This window comes from Protomyctophum parallelum (assembly GCF_964188405.1).
Source record: "Protomyctophum parallelum genome assembly, chromosome: 15".
NCBI classification, from domain to species: domain Eukaryota; kingdom Metazoa; phylum Chordata; class Actinopteri; order Myctophiformes; family Myctophidae; genus Protomyctophum; species Protomyctophum parallelum.
This window is the reverse complement of record NC_139710.1, coordinates 20,788,180-20,813,620: the sequence shown is the minus strand read 5'-3', so window position 1 is coordinate 20,813,620 and position 25,441 is coordinate 20,788,180. Positions and strand designations below refer to the sequence as shown.

The window sequence follows — 25,441 nt, the reverse complement described above, 5'->3', positions numbered from 1 at the left end:
ATTGTAAAAGAAAATGAACAAAAAAATACCAGGTGGCTCAGAAGCCTGAGTTTTACTTGTACTTACTTAGTTGTGAGCAAGGTGTAGCTCATTGAAAATGTACATCACAACTTGTAGATCTGACATTTTCAGTGTGTGACATCCATGCACAACTAAGTACGATATATCAGTCACATACTGTACTCTTATGAGTTGCAAGGACCTGGGTTCCAATCTGACTTCCAGCATCTTGTCTCATGTGTCACCCCTCTCGCTGCCCTTTCCTGTTTCCTGTCTCTAGTCTACAGAACTCTCCTAATGAAGCAATATAAATGCCACACACAAAACTAAAGATACGGCACTTGGCGCACACATTGTCCAGTTAAAGCTAATACTCCTATCTAGATTCCTCAACGGCTGTTTTGGTTGTTCTGATGCAAAGCAATGACCAATGTTGGATATTTTAAAGACATTATTTATTTATCCTTTTTCAGAAGTGCACAGCGGTATCTTGAAAAGTATTGTATCTAATGTAATTTATGGGAAACCTCCTCTGCCTTCTCCGTGTGTTGAAGGAATGACTTTTTTTGTATAAACATCCTTTTTCAACACCAAATGCTTCAAGTATCATTATTCTACAATACAGTGTGTTGTGTTGGCAAGTTATCAAAAACGTTAAAATCTCTATATTCTGTAATCATTGCTGTATAGTGTTTGTTCAGTAACAGGGTCTCACGTTTCCAGCTCTTTATAGACAACTTAATCTGGAAGTGAACCCATTTATCAGCCTAGAGAGAGAGGTGTGTGGGTGTGTGTGCGCGTTTGGCAGAATTTGTTTTTTTAAATATATATTTAGATTTCTATTATCGTGAGAACGATGGCTTTCATTATCGCATTGCAACTTTTCAGGAATAGAAGGGGGATGCTGTAAAAATAGCAATTTGTGATGCACGTTAATTTTGAATTTGATGCAAAATTCAGTTTTTGGAGAGTCATTGCATACAGTTTATTTTTAACCTCTTTATTTTATCTAGAATTTCATTTTATTGGGGAATACCGGTACATTCACAAAAATGCAGATGAATTCAGATGCACTACCATTTGTAGCCACTAGTGGGCATCACAAGCTTCTATATTAAACTGTATTTTGGTGTTCAACTGAAAATAAATCAATATTACTCCAGAGAGACATAAATAATCGGATGGTTTGCTATGCCTCTATTAGACCCTAATCCTATCTTGCATAATATATATTATGGAAGATATTGCATTCAGACTTCACGTTCCCATTTTGGGATCATCTTCGCTTTGCGGGTTGCAGATCCGGTCTCGGTCTAAAGCGGATACGGAACTGTACATGGATGTAATGAGTCAATTTACCGGACACAGTGGGTGGGCTCTAGACCGGATCACACTGGTTAGAGCAACAAACGCTTTCCACTGGTGCCGTGGGAAACTGACCGGTGACGTTAGTTTACCGCACATGCGTCCTCCTGGAAAGAAATCCTGTTACACTTCCTGAGCACTTCCAGATGAACTGTAAACGTTGCTAAACTGATGATAAGTCAGTCACTTGATGGAACGGCTCAAACATAATCACAGTAAAAGGTGAGTGAGTCTGTCATTTTATTTTGTAACGTTAATACAGAAAATATATAAATACAATTTGAATGTGGTTATTAAAACGACATGACGAGAATGACCGGTCTGCTAGCCACCGTAGCTGTCACTTGTGTTGAAGTTGTGTCGCGCACTGTTGCCTTAAATGTTAGCACGTTGGCCCCTCTGCGAACTGTATGTGTAGACTACACTGCATATGCTGTCTGACCAGAGTCACCAGAACATAATACGTCGTTGACCCAGCTATAGCTAACTGCCTAATGATATTTGCCATGTCCCACTGAGAACGTTATATCGGTTAAGTTAACCCGTTTCTATTTGGCAGGTATATAGTCGGTATTCGGTAACTAACCAAGTATACCGCCGGTGGCAGGTTTTCACAGCTGGTGCAACCAACCCATGGATTGGCTTGGCTAGCTAGCTTTGTAGCGACGTTACTGTCACAATAAAATGCTCTCCTGGGGCCGGATTAAAAACAAAAAGATCCCTGGGGATATACCCTAAACTAAAGGGTCCTCTCAAAATTATACACAATATTTTCAGTCGCCTTTTTTAGTGGAACAACACCTATCCTCAGATCGAGACAAATTGAAATGTGTATGCCAATCAAGACCTTTTACCAGAATCTATAGGACTGAGTTGAAAACACAAAGACAAGAGTATGAATTAGAAAACGCTTTATAGGCCATTCCTCGCCTGATAAAAAGAATAACAGCTGAGACAGGACTCAGACATACCGGTAATAAACAGGCTATATCACTATATGAACATACAAATACATCTTACAGACTACCAGTAAGACTACCTGAGGGCGAGAAACGACCTCGCATCCGCCTGGGTGACGGCAGCCCAGCAGTGGACACTTTGGTATGGGGGGTCATGATCAACATATGAAAGAAATTCTGTACTGGCCATATATGGAGCGTGTACAGGGTTTGATGAGGTCAGATCAACATGGAATGTCAGAACAGGTCAGCTCCATATATAGAGCTCTAAGAGTGGCAGCGGGGGCAGTGTCTTGAGTGTACAGGGTTTGATGAGGTCAGATCAACATATGGAATGTCAGAACAGGTCAGCTCCATATATAGAGCTCTAAGAGTGGCAGCGGGGGCAGTGTCTTGAGTGTAGAGGGTTTGATGAGGGCCCAGGTAGCTTAATTTTCGGGCCTGTTGAGAACTCTAGTTTTCGCCGGCTGCCGGGCGCGGCTGCGTTAATAACTTTGGAGCAGGCCCGTCTAGAGTTTAACTGGACAGGTATCAGTCGAAGAGGAAGGACGGATGGGGAAGGATCAACATATGGAATGTCGGAACATCATATCATATATGAGAGGGTTTGAGGTCAGATGTAGAGTTGCTGGCCAATATTGATGACATCAGGGATCTCCATTATGGGCATTCCCATATATGGGCTTTATATAAGTCTGCACCTGACTTTTGGGTGAGAAAATAGCCCGGATTGTAGAGGGTGAGGTTCTAAACGGGTCTAGCGTGAGAAGAGAAGGGTGAAATGTGGGCACCTGAGGACAACTGAGCACTTAAAGAGTGGGCACTAGCCGGGAAATGTGGGCACCAACACAGGGTGGGCACCATACCTTGGAAGAGTGGGCATCAAAACGGAAATACTTTTAAGTCGTAGGGTTTGTGTCCACAGGCGTCTGGCATGCGTATTGGTATTACTGGATTACAACTACATTGAGCCCCTGCTATGCACCCCCTTCAGCACCATGGACAGAGTTGCATATCGTAATCGGCCATAAAAATGCCATATCGGTATCGGATTGGTCTCAAAATTATCCAGATTATTTTCACAGATATTGATGACGCAATAATAACGTGACCGGTGACCGGCTCTGTCGCTTTTGTTTTGTGTATTTCTAATCTTTGAAGGCAGCATAAATTAATCCGTATAATATCGGCAGATATGACCCTGCAAATAATCGGAGATCGGTCACTCCACCACGGGAGAATCGTTGGATTCATTTTTATTAAATCTGTTAACTTTCTGTTGCATTCAGCTGCCTACGTTTTCTGTCACCATAAACCAGAAGCACGCAGCAATATTTTAAGTAAATTATTGAATGCCATTGACTCCTTCTAAAATGTACATAATATGGTACAAATCAACAAATGTATAGGCTAGGCTAGTACCAGACCAATGTATATGGTTACTTAAAAATGAAAACATTAAAAAAAAACTAAAATCCCAACCATCAACCAACAATCCCGCTGTGATCCTCCTCAGTGTTCATTTAACTTTAAGAGTGTAATGGAGCCAATAGTTACAAATGGATGAATCAACTCAATACAATAGATGCATGGTTATCGCAAAAAGGAATATTCTGACCCATTGGAAAGGAGTGGAAGTACCCACTTTTAATGTATGGCTAGCAGAATTGACCAACCTGCTACAAATGGAAAAGATAAGATATGACGTTTCTCTTAAAACGAAAGTATTCGACAGAATGTGGCAACCGTTTTTTTCTCACCTATCATTAACAGGCTGAAGTATGTATGCACATAAATGTTTTATTTCATTTTTTATTTTCTAAAAAACTCTTAACTGTGATCTATTGTATAATATTATTTTAATTTGTGTATGTTTTGTTTTTCTTTCTGTGCTAAATGTATTATTTTTCATTATTTTTCCTTTTTCTTTCCTTTGAATGGGGGGGGGGGGGGTGGGAAGGGTTTGTGTGTGTATATGTGTATGTGATGTGATTGTTAAACCTGAAAATGTATAAATAAAATTGTAAAAAAAAAAGAAAAACCTCAATACAATAGATCTCCAGACTCCAAACTACCTTGTGCTCCATCTTTGATCAGAAACCACTAGAGAGGGGGACGACACATGGCGTGTGCCAGAGTGCCACTGGATGAGCAGCAGGTGACAGAGCCAGGTGGACCGCTGGGAAAGGAGAGGACCGTGCCTGCTCTGGTGAGTCAGCCCTAACAGGCTGTTATCTAAACACTGCACATTGGCACTGTGCCTTCATACTAGGAAAAGTCTGTTGCTTGCCTCTGATTGGTATTTAGTATTTGTGTACTATGTACTGTGAGTGACTGAAGAGAACTGTCATTACCCCCGCCCCCCTTATTTTTTACTAAACTGATCACGTATTCCCTTTTCCCTAACTGTTTATTGTATTTTGCATAGATGTGTATATTTGTCTTTAAATGTTTTGATGTATTGAAAATGGAGGACCCTTGTAATGACTTGTACCTTCCTTGGACTGTACCCATTATGCAATCTGTTAATAACATTTTCAATCAATCAATCAATCAATCATTGATGTACAGCTTTTTCTTGTCAGCACCCAGACAGGAAGGAGGAGAGGTTTTTTGTGCCTTACAAGCCCCTGCCAGAGAACGTCTCGCCTGCCCAGGTGGAGGAGTTTCTCGAACATGCCAAGTTCGTCATTGAGGATCTGGAGTGGCTGCTAGCACTGCCCCATGACAAGTTCTGGTGTCAGGTGTGGGACCGTCACATACTGCCTTTATGGTTCAAATCCTTCACACCTGTTTTGTTGTTGTATACTTAAAGGTATATTCAGTGATTTCACTCAAAAAACCTTAGGTTTCGTTTTTGGCTGTGGGACCCAGCCTTTCGTCCAATCAGGATAGAGAGTCAAAAACGAAACCTAAGGTTTTTTGACCCCCAGGGGTTAACTGGGGACAGGGAGGAACTCCTTATATGGCCAGCACACTCTATAGTAGGGAGGATTATCACAACAAAACAAAAAAATAAGTGATATTTGAATTAAGTGAAATCACTGAATATACCTTTAATAATACTACATATTTTCAGATGGGGGTCGGTGGCAAAATACAGATAATTCTGGGGCTCCTTTTTTATTTATTTTTATTTATTTTTTTAAGATTTTTTTGCGGCTTACGCCTTTTATTGATTTTTGAAGGGACAGACAGTAGGCTGACAGGAAACGGGAGAGAGATGGGGGGATGACATGCAGTAAAGGCCGTGTCGGGCTCGGGAGTCGAACCCGTGGCACACTGCGACTGGATTACCAGTCAGGTGCCCAGACCGTTACGCCACGGCCTGGGCAATTCTGGGGCTCCTTGACATGACATTTTGTAGAATCGTTCTCAGGTCTAAATGGATTAAATCATGGCTTTTGGCTGGCTTAATGAGTATTGGATATGATGGAGGGGCAGCAGTGGCTCAGGAGATAGAGTGACTGCTTGGGAATCAGTAGGATATGATGGAGGGGCAGCAGTGGCTCAGGAGGTACAGTGACTGCTTGGGAATCAGTAGGTTTCTGGTTTGATCCCGGGCTACCCCTGGGTTAAGGGCCTTTCACACCTTGTGTGAGTGGGACAAATTCAGCATAAATTCTTCAACCCAAGTCTGCTCCCAATCGCTCTAGTCTGAATGAAAGAATCACACTGTTTTTATTGACCAACAACGCGGGACAGTTGGCACGAGCTAGTTCATAGAATAAAAACATGTAGGTGTGTTGAAGTGCTAATAAATCGGGTAGTAAGAATGCACTCTTCATGGAAGTCTTCAGCTTCACCATCAATCACGTGTAAGGTATACCGTACTGGAAACTTGTACTGCAATATCTCAATATATATCAGTCGTTTTGACCATGCAATTAATCAGTTATACTTATAACGTTGTATAACCCCTAACTGCTCCAGATAAGCAGGTTGGTGCCTTGCACAGAGAAAGTCGCTAAATGAATGCACCATTTACCTTTTGTGGAGTTTGTTATATTCATGTATTATAAGTTTGCTTTGATGTTACTGTAGCATTCTATTGCACTGTTTTCTCACCATCAGGCATTTGTGTATCCCGTCAGGTGGTGTTTGATGAGTCTCTGCAGAAATGTCTGGACTCTTACCTGCATCATGCGCCCCGCGGCCTGGACCCTGCCTCTCTGCCCTCCACCCCGGCCGTGGCAGACACTCAGCGCTGCGTCCACCGAGCTGTCTTCATGACCTTCCTCAGGATGGCCACACACAAGGAGTCCAAGGTAGGAAGAACAGCTGAACATGGATTTTAGAGGTCAGAGCCTCAACAGTGCGACCATTTCACTTTCAAAAGGTGAACTGTATTGAAGAGCATGTGTGTGAATTTAAAATGGTCGTTTTTTTGCAAATCAATCTTAAATTAAAAAAGAGTGCTCACGGAGCGCATGTCTTCACCAGGGCAGGTGGCCTTTCCCCAGGGATGTGTAAGTCGTGGGTTGCAGCTGTCAGGAACCACGGTAGCTGCGGGCGAGCAAAATCTTTTTGAGGTTCACTCTTCTAGAGACCTCTCAATGTGATTCAAATTTGGGCTTGATTGGATTTTCTGTTCATGACATTTTTTCATATGCCCAGTTTTGTCTGTTTGTGTGAACAGAAACATAATGATTTGATTGGCTGAGCAAAGTACATATCGAGGATAAAAAGTGAGGGCAGAAAAGTGAAGATGCCCAAAGTGATTGGCTGGAATTACATTTGTGATGATTTGATTGGCTGAGCATGAAATGTGATTTATGGAAAATAGGCCCTTCCCTTAGTGGAATCCAGTCGAAAAACTGAGTATGGGATATCAAAAAGCTGTTTGAAACATGACTCCCAAGATCATGTGTACCTAGTGTTTTGCTGCTTTTTCACTGCCCAGATTTCAAAATATATTGTCAACCCAATTACAAAAACATTTTTTTAATGTTCTATTGAGGTATTTTGTCACTGGACAGAGATGTGATCTTGAACAACTGGTTTCTCTCCCTTCAGGAGAATTTTCTAACCCCGACTGTATTCGGAGAGATCATCTACGAGAACTACCTCTTTGACATTCCCAAGATCCTGGACCTGTGTGTTCTCTTTGGGAAGGGAAACGCCCAGCTGCTGCATAAGATGATAGGTAAGCTGTTCAAATCCTAAAGAACCTTGACCTGTTTCGCTCTTCGGACACCTTTGACCAAATACTAGAAGATAGAGTAACTGGAGTTAGAGATACTGTGGTTTGATAATGAATTAATTATACAATGCAATGAGTAATTTGTGAACAGAGTGACATACAGACTTACAGTACAGAGCCTCATTACAATTTCACAATTGCGTTGCTGAAAACATAATAAACTGAATTGTAAAGGTATTTCACTTCCTTGTTTTATCCTTTTTTTAGAGAACATCTTTACCCAGCAGCCCAGTTACTATGTCGACTTGGATGAGACGGTGCCCTCAATTTTACAGGTAAGGGAGAGAAACACACAATAGCTATTTTCCAAACCGAGCCCGTCAGTCCATAAAGGAGAAAAGATCTTGTACGCCACAAGATTTTCTTGATCGAATGCATCAGTGCGTCTTTAATCTATACTCATTTACTTTCCTGACTTCACGCGATCTCTATCTCTCTTTGTCTTTTCCTCTGGTCTCTGTATAGATATTTGATACCATCTTAGATAAGTGTGGTCTCCAGTGTGAAGAAGCCATAGCCATGGAACCGCTGAAGCTGAATGCACACAGCCGCCCCACTGCAATGACCATGAGTCAGCAGGTCTGGCACACACACTCGCACGCTCAGTCAGTCAGTCAGTCAGTCAGTCACTCATTCACTAACTCACTCGCTCAGACACAAGGCCACACGCACACAAACATGCACACCTGCCTGTGTACACACTCCATTCATTGCTACATGTAATATTTGTTATATATCCACGTCTCGTCAATAACTCATTCAAAAGCTTGGAGAGGAGAGGTGTTTTCAGGGTAGATTTGGAACAGTGCAGTTGAAACATGCTTGTTTGTGTGTCGCTCTCAGGACCTGGCGGACCTGGTGTTGTACCTGTGTGACTCCACCACCACCATACACTCCTTCCTGGATATCTTCCCTGCTGCCTGTGCCGCCTTCCACTCCCACGGCTTCCTCACCAGGTACCCATAGGTGGAAAGCTCACAGCAGAGCACCTCCTTAACCCATTTTGGGGGCGGGAACCCCTTTTGGTGTTTTGAAGGATTACTTTAGCTAATTAAAAATAGCAGATCTAGTGCCGCGCTACGAGCTTGTAGATCTGCAAAGAAAATATTATCGTGAAAATGTGGCACAAATCTTTATATATATTCTTTAAAGGTTTTATGACATTAATTTTCATTCTTTTTCTTTTTTCTTTTAGGTTTTATGACCTCAATTACACCCAAAAAACCTGAACTTTGAACATTCAGTGGATTTTCTGTGGTCTGAAGTTTTCTTTGGGGTTTGGAAGCCTTTTGAGCTACAATGAAAACAGGCAACACAGTGAAAACAGTGACATCTGCTGGCAAATCCCATTGACATATATGGGATTTGCAGGATCTTACATCACAATCTGCCGGCAAATCAGAGCACCTGTTTGAGCCAGAAAACCCCAGATCACAGAAAATCTACTGAATGTTAAAAGTTCATGTTTTTTGGGTGCAATTGAGATTAGAAAACCTAAAAAAAAATAAGAACAATTCCAAAACCTTTTTTTTAATGTCACAATCCCTTTAAGAGCGAACGTTTTTAACTAAAATATTTGCTTCTGGGGGTCCCGGCTGGAACGATATATTTTCAGATAGAGGTCGGCGGCCAATTACATATATTTCTGGAGTTCGTTGACATGAAAATGTTTGAGCACCACTGACATAGAAACAAGGGTTCTTCGAAAACTGAGACCGAAAACTTTTCAAAGGCATTTGTAGAATCGTCCTCAGGTCAAAATGGGTTAATGTGAATCACTCGTAGATTAATGAACAAGTACTATAGTGTGTTGCCCTACGGGGTAACCACACTAATAATTAATATTCTTGTTTCTTTGAATTGTAGACTGGCCTCGTTTTATGAGACCGCCATACCTGAACTTGAGAAGGCACTGAGAAAGAGGAACTTTGACGATAAAAGGTGGGTAAATCTAATCGTTGGATTGTTCACCCACTAATAGGGATTTTCTTTTTTTTTTCTTTTTTCTTTTTTTCTCTTATGCCTGCTTTTGTTTTCAGGCTGAACTTTCCCAGTCATGCAAAACTAAATAATTACCTGGACATTTGGAATATGGCTGATGATGCAGTACTGTAGTTGTGAGGACTGAATCCAGGCCACACCGCTGGGTTACTGGGTTGTTTAGCAGTCTTAATGAATGACCCTCCTCCTCTAGTCTCCAGGAGGACTTGTGGAAGCGGGTGTCCCACTCTGGCCGCAAGATGGTGGAGATGGCGCACTTACTGCTGCAACACACCTGCCTCCAGCCCATCCTGGAGGGGTAAGACTCCACTACTGTTATAAGACAAGTTTAGCATGCAGCATTTTTTCTCTACTGTGACACACCCTAACGCTGATTTTTGGTGCCTTGCAGGGGCGAAAACATCCAAACATTTGCAGAGGAGCTCCTACAACATTTCACATCTTTTCTACCTGAGAAGAGGTACATTCAATGGTCCAAGAGGCCATAGTTTTCACAGTGTACTGGATCCCTCATGGGTCCTCGGACTTACGGTTGACCCCCTTAACCCATTTTGGTATTAGCATTATGTTATGCTTTAGCTATTGAAAAATAGCAGATCTACAAGCTCCGGTGGCGCGCTACGAGCTTGTAGGTCTGCTATTTTTTTTTAAATCGAAGAACGACTGACATAGAAACATAGCTTTTTCAGAAAACTGTCAGGATGTAGAAGACATTTTTTGAATCTGATCTCGGGTCAGAATGGGTTAATGAGGAATAGTCTAATTTCATTCAAGTTGGCAATGTACAGTAGCATTTCAATGCTCAATAGGGGACATCCTTAACCCTCGAACACTAAACCCAGGTGATTTTCACCCGGACAATAATGTTTGTGATTTTAATAATGTTGCTGGTGTCTGAGGTAGGTGGGTCCTTGGGTAGTACCTCAATTTGCCATGTATTGCTGTACTATATTACATCGGGTAAAATACACCGGGCTTAGTGATGGTGTGACAAAAGTTGGGTTTAGTGTTCTAAGGTTAAACATGGATATCGAGGTGGCTGTAGCTGAGAGGCTGCCTGGGAAACAGAAGGTTAGTGCCCTGTGTCGAGGTGTCCCTGAGCATTACACTGATTTAACCCCAAACTGCTGCCCTCTGTAGCTGGCTACTTCTCCTGATACTAGGATGGGTTAAATTCTTAAACATGTCATTGTGTACAGTGAGAAATGCCACAAGGGAGTGTAGACCAATGAACCGAACAATTATCTTCATGACCGTCTGCTCTAGAATAGGTGACAGATTTATTGAGTGTATTACCGGTAATCATGTGTATGTTGTTTTCCTCTCAGGTTCTTGTCAGACTATGATGACCAATTCCCCATCGCAGACGACATCAGCCTTCTACAGCAGGCTTTACCTCTCATGTAACTAGAAGCTATAGAGTCCGTTTTAGTACTTGTGTTTCCGTTTGGTTATATTATAAATACTTTCTCTTTGAATCGAGAAAATCGAATAGACATGAATGAATTGAGCCAATGTTGGTCATTGTTTTTTGATTAACCAAAAAATAAAGTTAACTGTTCAGAGGTGTGTTGTGTAATACAACAGCATCAGAGAGTGAGACTAGTGTTACGGGATGCTGTTTAAAATGACAGCTGCTGTTGTCAGGTTCTAGTTGTACAACTATAGCCTGCCTATGCATTCATTTCACAAAATACAGACTGGACTGACATTTTCTTTCACCAAGTGACATGGAGGCTGTTTTGTGTTTTTCCAAATACGTAGAGCATGATACAGTTGAATAATACACTCACTTGTTTATAATTTAATTTCACTCTACCCCTTTCTCTCATTCACTGTCTCTTTTTCTATCTCCCCTCTCTCACGTGCACGTACAATGAGATGATAGTAGGCTACATTTATAACAACAGCCTACACATTTAAAAGGAAACAAAACAAGGGGTTTTCTAAAAGGACAACTTATTTTCTGTCGATTACTCTACCCATGAAGCCTTGAATTCATGGTGAATTTTGTTGTTTTGTTGCATTCCTGGTCCAATATTCCAACATTTGATTAATTTAAGTAAATGTGAGGCCAGGGCAATAATAAACTAAAAAACAACTCTGTAATCCAAGGTGTAGGAGGAATGTGACAAAAAGAATCTCCATGAATTCAAGGGGTTGAGTCATTTATAGGTGAACTATTCCCTTCACAAATTTCAGACTCATAGGATTATCCCATTTTCTAAAAGTAGTGAACTATTCCCTTCACAAATTTCAGACTCATAGGATCATCCCATTTTCTAAAAGTAAAGGCTATGTATTTTTCCATTTAAAATACTGTCTACGGTTTGGGCCTGCATTCCCTCTAATGGTGCCCCTGGTTCTCTTTTAGAGACGAGACCAGGACGTCATACCTGCTGCAAGGAGTGCAGAGTGCCCGGGACAGCACGGGCCGGAGGAGACCTCCAAGCCAAGCTCGGCCCAAGACCTCTGCAGCTGCACAGGGGGCTGTGGGCGGGGACGTGGCCTGGCGTGGCGGGGAGTCACCACCAGGGGTCAGAGAAGCGGGGGAGGGTGGGGAGAGTCCCAGGGGGGCAGAGGCCATGCTGAACATGCCCTACAAGGGAAACAATGTTAGTCCTCCTGTTGTTGTTATTCCGATTTTAACTGATTGGATTGTGGCATACCTAATATCGTTGCTGTTGGGAGGAAACCGCTTGACTCCATTTTTGAGCTTTTAGATGTTTTTGCATGAATCAGTGCTGTTGAACACCCTTTACGTCTGTGTGTTGTTTCGAAAATATCGAACCAATGAAAAGTAGTAAAAAGTGTTTGGGACAAAACTCCATTGGACTATAAAGTCACAACATCAACTTTGATGAGGCAGTATTGCTTTGTTTTCAAAATATAAGGTTTCCTCATTTTTTTTTTTTTTTTTTTTAATATTTTTTGTCCCACGATTTTGTAACCCATTTTTCACCCCTGTGTCAATCATCCTGTGATGTGATCCTGGGCTCTACACACCCTCCGCCAACCTAGGGAGAGCAACGGACTTAACTCATGCTTCCTTCATGCTTGAGTGTCCAAGTTGCTCCTTTACACCTGACAGGGGGGAGTTTCCCTGGTTGGACGTAGCGCGTGGAAGGAGCACGTTATTCCAACCAGTTCCTTTCCCCTCCATCAGGCGTCCCGGCTGGCCAGGGGGAGGCAGTTTAGAGACCAGGATTACTGCATGTTTTTGTGAGGGTACCTACCCTAGGGGACACGGGGAGAACATGCAAACTCATTTCTTGAAAATTTTATATTTTTCATTTCCTGAAAAATGAACATTTTGGAGTTGGTTTCATCCGGACAGCAGAGATATAATCCTTTTCATTAGAGCCTGACCGAAGCCAGATCTTATTTTTTGTCTGATAGTGACTTTGAAGAGTCGTAGACCACTGATTGATTAACCAATGTTTTGACCAAAAGTTTCAAATTAATTTGAAGAAATGAAAAATAGATCTAAACAAATAACTTATCTGCAAGCTCTCCATGTGTCCCAACGCGTTGTGAGCTTGTAGATTGGCTATTTGTTTTTGAAAGATTTAGCATTTTGAAAATTGTCTTATAATCACATGCCAAAAATAGGGATACCAGATAATGGCCGATATATATCAGTCGGGCTCTACTTTTCATATAATGACATGGTTAGCGAGTGGCTTGGCCCTTGACTTTAATTACTTCTACCCTGCTACTTGAACTGGTTTGTGTGTGGTCCAGGGTGCAGCGTGTTCATTGAGTGCTGGGGAGCTGGAGTCTCTGCTGACGTGTATCAGGGACTTGCTGCCTGACCTGGGAGAGGGTTTCCTACTGGCCTGTCTGCATGAGTACGACTATAATACTGAGCTGGTCATCAACAACATCCTAGAAGGCAACCTGTCACCCGGCCTGGACAAACTGGACCGCACCATGCCCAGGTATCGATAACCAAAAAGTCCTTTGATATACTTTGTTGTGGGACAAATTGTGAAAATAGCCAGCTTCACTGCTCTTTTCTTTCTTGAGTTAGCTGTGGAAGTAACATTTATCTCTTCCATTTCATACGAGGTAGACACCCTGTCAGGGTGGAAAGGACTGATTTCTGACGTAATGGAAAATGGATGGCAGTGGCACTGCTATAGCTGTATTTGACTTGTTTCCCTCCCTGTCTCCCCAGGCCAGTGAAGCAGGAGCCTCCCACCGTGCTTACGGACAGGTCCAATGTGTTTGACGACGACGAGTTTGATGTCTTCCACAGAGACCAAGTGGACATGTCACGCATCTGGAAGGGCAGAAGGTGAGTGAATTGTTCATTGAAAAACATTCAGAATGGCCTGGATTTCCATTCTAACCCAGCACTGGCATCTGCATGAAGCTTTGCCTTCTGTGGCCACGTCTTTAACGTCTTTTTAGTTTTTTATTGATTCAGAATGGTCTCGCTGATAATCCACCGTCTAGCAGCGTACCCGTCGCTAGGTAATGCTCGGTTCATCTGTGGTCCCTCAATGAAATGATTACCCCCTCATCCACCCTGATTGTATCCCCTCATTGTAAAACCTTTATTGAACAGAATGTCGATGTTAGTGGCTCATTACTAAATGTTTGCTACCTCGCTGTTACAATATTAACGCTTCTGATATCTTCTAAAAAGATGGTAGCCACATTAGCTTCAAGTGATTTTGCTTCCGGTTCATTTTGGGGTCTTCAAAATAAAAGTCCCGGCTGCATCCGGAGGTACTGAGTAATGGCTCAGGGGCGGTGGCTCAGAGTCAGGGGTAGAGTGGCTGGATGGATGGTAACTGCAAGGTTGCCAGTTCGAACCTGGGCTCCCCCAGAGTTAGTGTCAAAGTGTCCTTGAGCAAGACACTGAACCTCTAATTGCTCCTGATGTGCTGGTTGGTGCCTTGCCTGGTTTCCGCCGCCATCAGTGTATGAATGTGTGCATTCACACAATCTATGTAAAGCGCCTTGGATAAAAGCGCTATATACAGTAAATGCACCATTTACATACAGTCTGAATCAATGTTGGCAGTAAATGAGTTGCCCTGTTTTATTCTATGGCACCAAATTCAGTGTTATACAAAATAGCTGATCTACTAGCTCATGTTGTGGCCTTGTATATCAGCTATTTTAGATTTGACATGCATACAATTAGGGACACCATTTGGTAAAACAGTCTTTTCTCCGTAGACAATTTTTGGCTAGAATTCTTATCAAACTGGGGTTTAAAATACATTATGCAATGATGAGATAACGGATTAAAGTTTCAACTTGTCAGTAGATTTTTCAGACCGTACTGAAATGAATAGAAACCACTCAATCAAGTGACTTCCTTGAAAATCAAACAATCCATGCAATGCCAGTGTTTTCCCGAGGTGGAGTCCTGCTTGCAGATAAAACATTCTGGCAACTGAGGCTTAAGTACACATACAAAACATTTGCAGTCTGTCTAGTTTACATACTGTATGAGGTGGAACAATAAATCTATAAAACAAGTAAAAACCCCATATACAGAAAAGTCAATCAATTATGTTAAATATGAATTAAAGATCATTTTATAATATAGAAATTAATGTGCTATGCCTTTTATACTAAAATATAGTTGTAGGCTAACTAAATGAGAAAAAGAGGTTGCGCATCAGCAATGGCTTTCAGTGGAGTGCCAAACCCAAATCAAGTATACTTCAAAAAATAGGAATTAAAAATTCCAAAAAGGTAGCACATCCAAAAATTAAACAAGCGGGGGACAAGGTACTCACATTTCCATTTCTTTATTGGCACACACCAAAAAGGAACGCTAACGCGTTTCGGCTATGCAGCCTTCATCAGAGCATTCATTCATAGTTGTAGGCTACTTTTAACTTGCCAACACGTCTTATAATGACGTGCCGGTTTCAGTCAATCCATATAAAATGAAACATAGGCCATGTAAGTCTGAACATTAGTAGATGACGATGTTTTGTGGTAGTGGAATTAAGTGTGATCTCTGCACTACATGTTTGATCCCACAGGAAAGGGGAAAGTGCTCGAGACCTATTGAATGACAAGCAGCACATCGAGGACCAGAGGGCCCGCTACCACGCCTACGAGACAGTAGTGGACGAGATCGTGATCGAACCAGGGAAGACACCAGCCGATTACGGCCTAGACGACTATGACGACGACTACGACGACACCTACGACATCAACCAAGTGGGGGCAAACGACCTGGATGGAGACAGCCTGCTGAACCGAAGGTTGTGTAGCAGTGGTTTTTACTGGTTCCTCATTTACTCTGACTCAAGAAATATGACTGTCGGACATTTATAAAATTACTAAAACCTCAACAGTCTTGGATCTTTGTATTATCTGTTAGGCATTTGTTATCACTGTATACATTTGACATGTTTTTGATTTATAGTAAGTTGCCACTGCAATTTGACAGTATTTACGTACAGTATACTTGAAGTTGTAAATGTAATCATTATAGCAAAAGACCTTAGCAATTCTGCCTCCCTTGTGCCTTTCTGTCTCCCTGCAGGCCATTCACTGTCCCACAGATACTACGAACAGTAGGCAGAGCAGCTCTGGAGGATGAAGAGGATGAAGATGAGGAAGATGCCGAGGAGGTAACAGTCAGAGATGCAAAGGCATGTGGTCTTCACATGCAGATGGGGCTGGGCGGGGGCGGTATATCGACTTTTTAAGTTATATCGATGTCGTTATTTTCAAACGAGGGTGAAACTGTTTATATCAATATCGATAGTTTGAAGGTGCATTATGAGACATAACTCTTTTCTTCCATGAAGCCATGCCAGTGTGTGTGTGTCTCTCCTGATTTTCAGTCCATACGCCCTGCCCTATATGTAGATATATATTTGTGTTCTCATTTCATCTGCAGAGCAATGCAGTGAACAAGGACCAGTTTATACAGGACCCAGCCCTGCTGAGGGAGAGGGCTGAAGCTAGAAGATCTGCCATGCAGCAGAGGAGAGGGTAAAGACGGCACACGCACACTCCTGCAATGCACTGTCTTGACTCACTGTTACTTTCATACCAAGAGAGCCAAAACCTGTGCACTGTTAGAAATCCAATCCATAGCATTATGTTATGCTTTAGCTATTGAAAAATAGCAGATCTACAAGCTCATAGCGCGCCACCGAGTGGCGCGCTATGAACTTGTAGGTCTGCTATTTTATAAAAATCATAACAATGCGGCACAAATCTTTGAATAGGTATACATATATTCTTTCAGAGCGAACGTTTATTTTATTTCGACGTCAGGCCTAAATGGGTTATTTATCCCCATATCCTTCCTGTTCTTCCAGATACCGGCCTGCAGCGCCTCCCAGAGACGTGGCGGGCAAGCCAAAGGGCCAGGGTCAGACCCAGGAGACCTTACAGGACAGACGGAAGAAGGAGGTCAATAAGGGCCGAGGCGGCAACCACAACCGCCGCTCCATGGCCGACCGCAAAAGGAACAAGGGCATGATCCCCTCCTGAACTGCACTCGTATGACGGGCAGCCTGGAGCACGACGAAACCGCACGTCCGGTACAGGAAACGCAGACTGGGGCTGTGGCCAAACACTGAAGCAAGAGGTCAAGACTGAGGTATCCTAAAGAGCTACATTTTATGGCTGTGGCTTTCAGTCAGAACAGGACCCTCTTCAAGTCTCCCCAACATCGTGCTATAGTCCTGATAATAGTCGATATCTGCGCACAAGTTAGATTTTTCTTTCATTGTCTTTGTCGCAGTCCAGGACTTTTCTTTTAATGAATGAATCTTTATTTTGACCAATCTGTATGGTAGAGTATGTTGATACAATAGAACTGGCACATCTGCAGTGGTTGTAGATCGTCTCCCTTTTCATTGAGAAATGTAGACCCTGCTGTTTGGTAGGAGTCAGGACACAGTGACCTACTGGTTGACAAGTTGCCCTGCCTGAAGCCCAGTATCTCCCTTGCCCAAGTGGGGCTTCCCTCTTGACTGAGCTATAGATTTTTGGTTTCCCATGTGGGAGACCCCGAGTTGAGTCATGGGTGTTACCTTTGAAATTTCCTCTCTCCACCAGTCCAGGACATAAAAGATATGGATTGTAGCTTTAAGAAAGAGAAAGACATGACAAGAGCTTTATGTTGCCAAGTAACAAATCTGTTTATTATGAAGGTCCATTTTGAGGAAACCGACGGTTTCTTTGACATTATCATTATATGAACAACAACATAGGAATAAAAGGAAGAGTCATAGGGTACCGCTTTGAAACTCCATGTCCTGGACTCCTGGTAATGCTATTCCGAACATCAGAGGCTGGGTGAGAATAGTGTTTTTCTTTTCTTTTTTATGTTTTTGGAGTGTGTGATATCCCCCTACTCTTCAGAGTACCATGTGTGGAAGTTGTTTTTCAAGTGCGTGTGCGGATTTTGTCTACATCTTACTCACCCGGTCTCCACCAGCCTCAGTAAAATCCTATACAAAGTAATAGGTGATTTATACGCACTGCGTTGTGCACAGGTGTTGTGCACCAAGAGTAACCAATCCAGTCTTGCGTGTACATTTTTGGTGCACTACATGGCGCAAGGTATAAATCAGGCATAAGTTGCTACATTAACATCTTACTAGCATAGTCGTGTGTTCCCATGTTTGGAAGCACAGAGAGGTCCCTCCTATCTCAAACAAATGAGGAAAGAAAGCTTCTACATTTTGCCATGCACAGAGCATTTTGTAACAAAAGCATATGTGATTTATTTTGTTATTACAAAAACAAAATAAATACAGTAATACTGACTGTTTCGAGGATTCTTTTGGTCAAAGCATTGGACAAGTGATGGACATCAAGGTTATGTTGCGTCAAAGCCAACTGCATAGTAGCTTTTTTGATTATCTAAAACATTATTTTAAGTAGTGATGCATATTCAACATATTTTCACAATATGCCATTTGATTCTGCTAACAGTGTGGTGTAGGTTTGTGATTTCCTATTCAAGATTCTTATTAAAAGAAACTTGGGAAAGATGAGAAGAGGGTTGAGATCAAACTGAGCAGTTTCTGCCAACCCCCACTGTTGCACAGTAGGGTATTTTCTTTGTTTTTCTTCCATTTATTTATTTTCATTCAATTTTCCTGAAAATATAGTTTTGAACCATTTGTCATGATTACATCCAGAACATGGACTACACAACACACTTTTCATTGCAAATAAAGGCATCAACTATAATATAGTTTTGATGTGAAATACCAGCAATTTTCGGATCATTTATTCGTCGCGCCCCTGGTGTACAAATATAAATAATATAATTTATATTAAATTTATAATAAATTTGTCAACCACTAGCATTTCTAAAGAAGGATTAAGCGGACTAAGCGAAATAGTCTGGTTTAAAGAAACTGTTTATGGTATGCCGTTTCACCACTGCCCAGTAAATTCATGAATAAGTTATCACTTCACTTGAAGGTCCATTTTCATGTCTGTCAACTGTGGCAGTTATGACAACTGTTATTTAGCTTATTCATTGACAAAATATATTTCAATATTTAGTTATTATTTGGACACAGAGGGGACCCGGACTGACATTGTCCCACGATAAGTATACCTGATGAACGTGTAATTAATAGAAATTGACCATACTTTAAAAAGTTACTTTGCTCATCTACTCCTGTCCTCCCCAGCTGTTACAGAAGAAATGCTGATGTGCAAAGAGACTATTGTTATTAAGGATGTCAAAGAATAGAACATCCATGCACAAACAATTCACTCAACAAGGGCTTCTGACTAGGGTCAGGTTAATAGCCATTTTGAATCTAATTCAGAAACAAACCAGTACAGAGAATATTTTAAGTTACAAAGCACACATTCTTGAACGAGGGTGACCAAACTTGGTTCTTGAACGCCAACAAGCTGAACGAGAACCCACTTACCTTTTTGAAAAGGGCATAATTGGCCACCCAGGTGCTAGAATGTGTTTTGCCCTTCGTCTCCTGTATACTGTATGTAAACAGACATGACATGCCATTGAGGCACCACCACATCGTTGGTCTAAGTCACACATACACATTACATACCTGCCAAACGAGATACACAATGTTACAATAATAATATTGTAATCCCAAGAAAAAGTACCATTCAAACAATAGTACTGGTACAGTACATAGTATTGTTTTTACACAGCCAGCCACTGTGTTGAGTTCTGCTGTAGGATTGGTTGGCCCACAGATACAAGGTCCCAAAGGCTGGCCGCCAGCTATGAGAACTTAAAGACAAGTGCTCCCACAGATCCAGTGCTGGTGGCGAGGTCCGAGAAGAGCTACGCAAGTGTCCCCAAACACAACACAAGACTTGATCCCATTGTCGTTCTACTGTTGCTGCAGGAGGTTACCTAAATGGAGGCAACCGTTAACTGTCTCTGCAGAGGTTGCCTTGTGAGGATGAAGAGAGGAGGGTATGGTGAGTTTCAGACCTTTGTCCATACAACACTTATATTATTACTTGCGCAAGCAGAGCGCGCAAGTAATATTTTCGCCCGGTCTCCTTCGTCGTGACAGCTGTTCCGCCATTCGAGGCTTACGCAGAAAAACATCAAATCTGTGCCTGTGTTGCTGGACCAATGATGACGAAATGACCATATTTCTTACGTCATCATTTAGAGCTAGTCATACGTATACTATATACATAATCAGTAAAAAATAAAATAGCAAATTGTGCCTGATCTGCTGGGACCAGAGTACGTGGTGTGTATGTGTATGACTAGCTCTAAATGATGACGTAAGAAATATGGTCATTTCGTCATCATTGGTCCAGCAACACAGGCACAGATTTGATGTTTTTCTGCGTAAGCCTCAAATGGCGGAACAGCTGTCACGGTTTTTGGCGCAAAGTAACCACAGTATACCGCTAATCAACTTACAACTACACACTTTATACAGTATAGAGTATAGAGTATATATGTATACATATATAGTATATGCCTATATACTATATATATACTATATATATTTCTTACGTCATCATTTAGAGCTAGTCATACGTATACTATATACATAATCAGTAAAAAATAAAATAGCAAATTGTGCCTGATCTGCTGGGACCAGAGTACGTGGTGTGTATGTGTATGACTAGCTCTTAATAATGACGTAAGAAATATGGTCATTTGTGGTCATTTGGTCCAGCAACACAGGCACAGATTTGATGTTTTTCTGCGTAAGCCTCAAATGGCGGAACAGCTGTCACGGTTTTTGGCGCAAAGTAACCACAGTATACCGCTAATCAACTTACAACTACACACTTTATACAGTATAGAGTATAGAGTATATATGTATACGTATATAGTATATGCCTATATACTATATATATTTCTTACGTCATCATTTAGAGCTAGTCATACGTATACTATAGACATAATCAGTAAAAAATAAAATAGCAAATTGTGCCTGATCTGCTGGGACCAGAGTACGTGGTGTGTATGTGTATGACTAGCTCTTAATGATGACGTAAGAAATATGGTCATTTGTGGTCATTTGGTCCAGCAATACAGGCACAGATTTGATGTTTTTCTGCGTAAGCCTCAAATGGCGGAACAGCTGTCACGGTTTTTGGCGCAAAGTAACCACAGTATACCGCTAATCAACTTACAACTACACACTTTATACAGTATAGAGTATAGAGTATATATGTATAAGTATATAGTATATGCCTATATACTATATATATTTCTTACGTCATCATTTAGAGCTAGTCATACGTATACTATATACATAATCAGTAAAAAATAAAATAGCTAATTGTGCCTGATCTGCTGGGACCAGAGTACGTGGTGTGTATGTGTATGACTAGAAAAACTAAAAAGGGATCCAGAATATATCTACAACGATAAAACAGTATTTCTTATATAGATAGAAACTTGAATCATACTTAATAATACTAGATGTTTATATGTATAAAGTAGGTAGCAAATAGTTACATCTAAACATTAATCATTTCAAACGTTCCTTCACAGAGATACTGAGATTTGACAGTTTACAGCGGTCGAAAGGACTTGCGCGCTCTGCTTGCGCACTAGTTGGCCATTTATGGCCTACTAGTGTGCAACAAGCAAGTATGCACTCGACAGAGTGCAGTTCTAGTTCAACATGTATTTATATTTGGCGTAAAAAAAACATTAAAACAATATTATAAATTGGTATTTCTTTTCCCAGTTGAACGCTGTTATCGCAGACTTACTGAATATGCTTCGTTTGCAGAGGGGACAGGTGTGCTGCCGGAGGAGCCAGGGGTCCACACAGTCCCTGTGGTACTCATGGTGGCATGGCAGCACCCGCAGACACTGAAATACAACATATAACACACATGGATTGAGTATCAGTTAGCTGTGTAACTGTGCATCTCAGTTTGCAGGCCTGACACAAAACATGATCACAACAACTACAAAGAACTCGTCATACAAGTGTGGCAGAATGTAGAAGTGATGGCCTGTGAAGCATCACAGGGGTATTCAAGTGGTGGCCTGTGGCCCCTGAAATAAATTTAAAAAACAAATTGTGGTCCCGGGCCTAATCTAGTTGAATACCCCTGATCTGGCATCCCAGAGGCCTTTCTATAGGACTTGGTATTATTATATGCAGGTTCGTGCAGCCATTACTGGAACTGATGAAGCTCAAACCTGGTTGTTGTTGAAAGGCTCCAGGCAGACGGCACAGTCATCAGTCTCTATGGGCTGGGCTGGGTCACACCACAGCTTGGGCTGATGGTATGTCTTGGTCTTGAGAGAAGACATCCTCTGCAGTATGTCCTGTTTGGGTAGTAACTGAATAGTGGAACAAAGGACAAACGAGTTCGTCCAAATTTTGATTAGGCTCCAGGTGGGTGTTAAGAGTGCATCAAGTTCAAAGTGAGTGCATTCATGTAAAAATAGTAGCTGGACTCTATTAAAATTAAAAGAGGGCAAATCAAGAGAAACGCTAAGCCAATTATTTTTGACAATAGCAAACATGTACTGTACCTCCAAATCATCATTAAGATGATTATCTTGATACTGCCAGCGGGCTTGAACTATGACCCCAGTACTGAGGATCAGAGCCACCAGGAGAACTGTGTTCCAAAGTTGCTGCAGATACTTCTGGAAATGCAAAGAGTCAAGGGCTTTCACAATATTTGTTTAAAAGTAATAATATGATGATAATGTTGATTATCCTTTCTAAATTCTTTAGAATGATTATGTTTGAGTCTCATTTGGTTCAACAGTGCAAATCCATGGTAGGCTTATCAACATCGTTGAGTACACAATATTCTATATGGAGAATGGAGATCTGCCACAACCTCACCTGGACCTGAGAGTTGGTCTCTCCTGTACAGATGACCCCCTGCCATTCACCATACAGACCACCTCTGGAGCGACCGCAAGTGGACCACAATGTCAGGGTGGCCCCCTAAAAGAGTACACAGAAACCAGTTGTACAGTAGCATCCTTCGGTCAATAATTGATAACAGTATCCATCTTATAGCAAAAACATAATTTCTCACCAGGTTGTCCTGTAGAAGGGTCTTGTATGTGACTTTGGCGGTTGCATGAAGACCTCTGTGCAAAAATCGAGTCACTCAGTGCCACTCAAGGTCCATTCATGGTTTAACAATGCCATTAAATGGTATTTGGATAGATTGTGTTTGCTAAGTACACTTGTTGTACCTGAGGAGGGCACCAATAAGCTTGGTGACATTCTCGGATGTCTGGATGACAATGATTGGCTTGGACAGAACTTGGGACAGATCCATCTGAAATGGTCAAGAAGTTCATTCAACTGGCTGAAGACTGGCAATTATGTAACAGTGTGACATTTTGGCTACACACAATTCAGATTGGTGTAATTGAAGTAATTCTGTAATTACTTAGGTATGTGTTTACATACCTCACTGACAGTGTTTTGGTTGAGGGCCAGAATGATCAATGCAGAGGCCCCCAGGACCAACGCTCGTTGCATCTGGCAAAGAGAAACGAAACGGGCTGAGCAGTGACTTATACACTTTACTTTAGGGACCTTACTACGAACAGTCGGGGGCTTTACAGAAAACATTTAGGATTCAAAATAAACACTCACTTTATTTACCACAGTAGCAGCAAATGACTCCTGGTTCCTGGTAGAAACTTGACTTTCCTCCATCTTAACGGGCACCACACCAATCCACGGCTCCTGGTCTTTGGGTGCATCTTCATCGTTCCCTCTTCTCACCTGGGTCTCCTCATCCTGCACCTGATCATAGCAGGACATTGACACTCTTGGTGACAAAATGTAATTCCTGAGAGACTATAATCAACTAAGCTAAATAAGATAGCTTCAAGGTATTCAAAATACCATCATAAGGAGGTCAAACGACTATAGGGCTCGTGATTTTGTAATAACTGAGGGCACACGGTTTGTGAAAGATGTCAAAACAGCAGCACTGACCAGAATCAGATCATGTAGTTTTTCGTTATGGTCGGAGATAATGCCCCAGGTCGCCTCGACCACCTCTCCTTGCAGCACAGTGTTTACGTCTCTCCGCTCCTCCAGAAAAACCTCCACCAGCGCTGCCTGTTCGCCCGTAACCAGGAGCCCTGACAGGAAAGCGGGAGCCAAAAGGACAAGCGATATGCACATGTAGTACCAGCGGGAACTCGAAGCCATTGCCTAAAAACCGAACAGATCTGAAATTGTCACAAATAATTAATCCCAATAGCTGTCACCCCTCATGTTATGGTCCCATTGCGTGCTGGAACTGCGTCAGCTCAGCCACAGCTGACCACATAGAGCTACCGACGTTAGAAAGGATTGATCCTGCTATCAAAATAAAATCTTTAATATTTTATTTCACCTCATGGCTTTGCAGGTTAAGGTAGGTGTGTGTGTGTGTGTGTGTGTGTGTGTGTGTGTGTGTGTGTGTGTGTGTGTGTGTGTGTGTGTGTGTGTGACAAGACGTCTAAAGTCTGATCCATCGTTCCCATAATAGATTCCAAGATCCATGATTTTTCACATCACACCAAGTTTCATGAAAATCCGCCAATGACCGTCCATCCATTCTCTTGCCAGTGATTATGACCTTGACCTGACCTTTTCAACCCAAAAGTGAATTAAATTTGTCGGTGGCCCTTTTGGTGTATCTTTTACTTTGAAGTCTACTATCGGAAGTCTTATTTTGATTCGCTGGTTTCTTCTCGGGCCCAAAATGTAAACATCATGCTACATTCTATGACATCATGGGGTAAACGAGAGTAATGTAGTAAGAGAGTGGCGACACTAGCGTTAACTCCCATTGTAACAATGGAATGCGGAAGTGCTCATTCTATCTCAATTGGATAGTTCCAGCTTTGCGGCGAGATCATAGCGTGTCGCTACTAGGTAAACATCAACATGCGAAGGCAGCTCTGAGCTTCCTGGCTGGACAGGAAAAGGCAACAGTCTGGTAACGCGAGACTTTCAACTAGACTGCCATCCGAGATACTACCGGGGTTTTAATTAAATTTAATTAAACCCCCGGTGTTCGAAAACAAATTCGAACATGTTATTCTAGAAAGAAAGTATTTTCTTTTCTTCTTCCTTCTTTCTCTCTTTCAGATTCAGACAGACCTATAGTACATACTATCATATCAGCACAAAAAAGGCTACCTGTTGAATTTATATGAAATGCCATTATTAACGCTTTTGATCGAGTCAGCGACACTGCCAGTTTAATTGGTGGCAGGAACAGGCAGGAGTGGGGGGCCCATATGGGCCTACACTACACATCAATCTGTACCTGTTTGTCGAGTCATGTCTTGTGACTCAGTCAGGCAGCGCTTAATCCTCTGTTGTATTATATTGTTACGCAGTTATGGTCATATGTTGTCATTTTACTTGTACATTACAACACAAACGGTTTTAATAGTGATTAGTGTTAGTTAGTGAACACGATTGATTGAATTGAT

The 25,441-nt window shown here is 41.8% G+C and overlaps 2 protein-coding genes across 3 annotated transcripts; one reads left to right on the top strand and one right to left on the bottom strand.

Moving 5' to 3' along the window:
- The first annotated feature begins 1,476 nt into the window (after positions 1–1,476).
- Positions 1,477–18,296, top strand: ascc2 (activating signal cointegrator 1 complex subunit 2). Its single transcript, XM_083783134.1, has 19 exons — positions 1,477–1,595; positions 4,432–4,533; positions 4,910–5,068; positions 6,419–6,592; positions 7,341–7,470; positions 7,735–7,802; positions 7,993–8,106; positions 8,371–8,483; positions 9,394–9,468; positions 9,722–9,826; positions 9,920–9,988; positions 10,857–10,931; positions 11,903–12,143; positions 13,273–13,469; positions 13,709–13,828; positions 15,543–15,767; positions 16,052–16,139; positions 16,412–16,506; positions 16,839–18,296. Exons 2-19 carry the CDS (start codon positions 4,447–4,449, stop codon positions 17,011–17,013), a joined length of 2,310 nt encoding a protein of 769 aa, XP_083639260.1. The 5' UTR covers positions 1,477–1,595; positions 4,432–4,446; the 3' UTR covers positions 17,014–18,296.
- A 617-nt stretch (positions 18,297–18,913) lies between these two features.
- rnf215 (ring finger protein 215) lies at positions 18,914–24,274 on the bottom strand. 2 transcript variants are annotated; one of them, XM_083783135.1, is made up of 10 exons: positions 23,946–24,274; positions 23,598–23,750; positions 23,409–23,480; positions 23,189–23,274; positions 23,026–23,080; positions 22,827–22,931; positions 22,505–22,621; positions 22,166–22,309; positions 21,727–21,829; positions 18,914–19,925 (listed from the first exon to the last, which is right to left on the bottom strand). In XM_083783135.1, exons 1-10 carry the CDS (start codon positions 24,162–24,164, stop codon positions 19,903–19,905), a joined length of 1,077 nt encoding a protein of 358 aa, XP_083639261.1. In that variant the 5' UTR covers positions 24,165–24,274; the 3' UTR covers positions 18,914–19,902. The 2 variants fall into 2 exon arrangements, with proteins under 2 accessions (XP_083639261.1, XP_083639262.1); XM_083783136.1 differs by lacking the exon at positions 22,505–22,621.
- Positions 24,275–25,441: the final 1,167 nt, after the last annotated feature.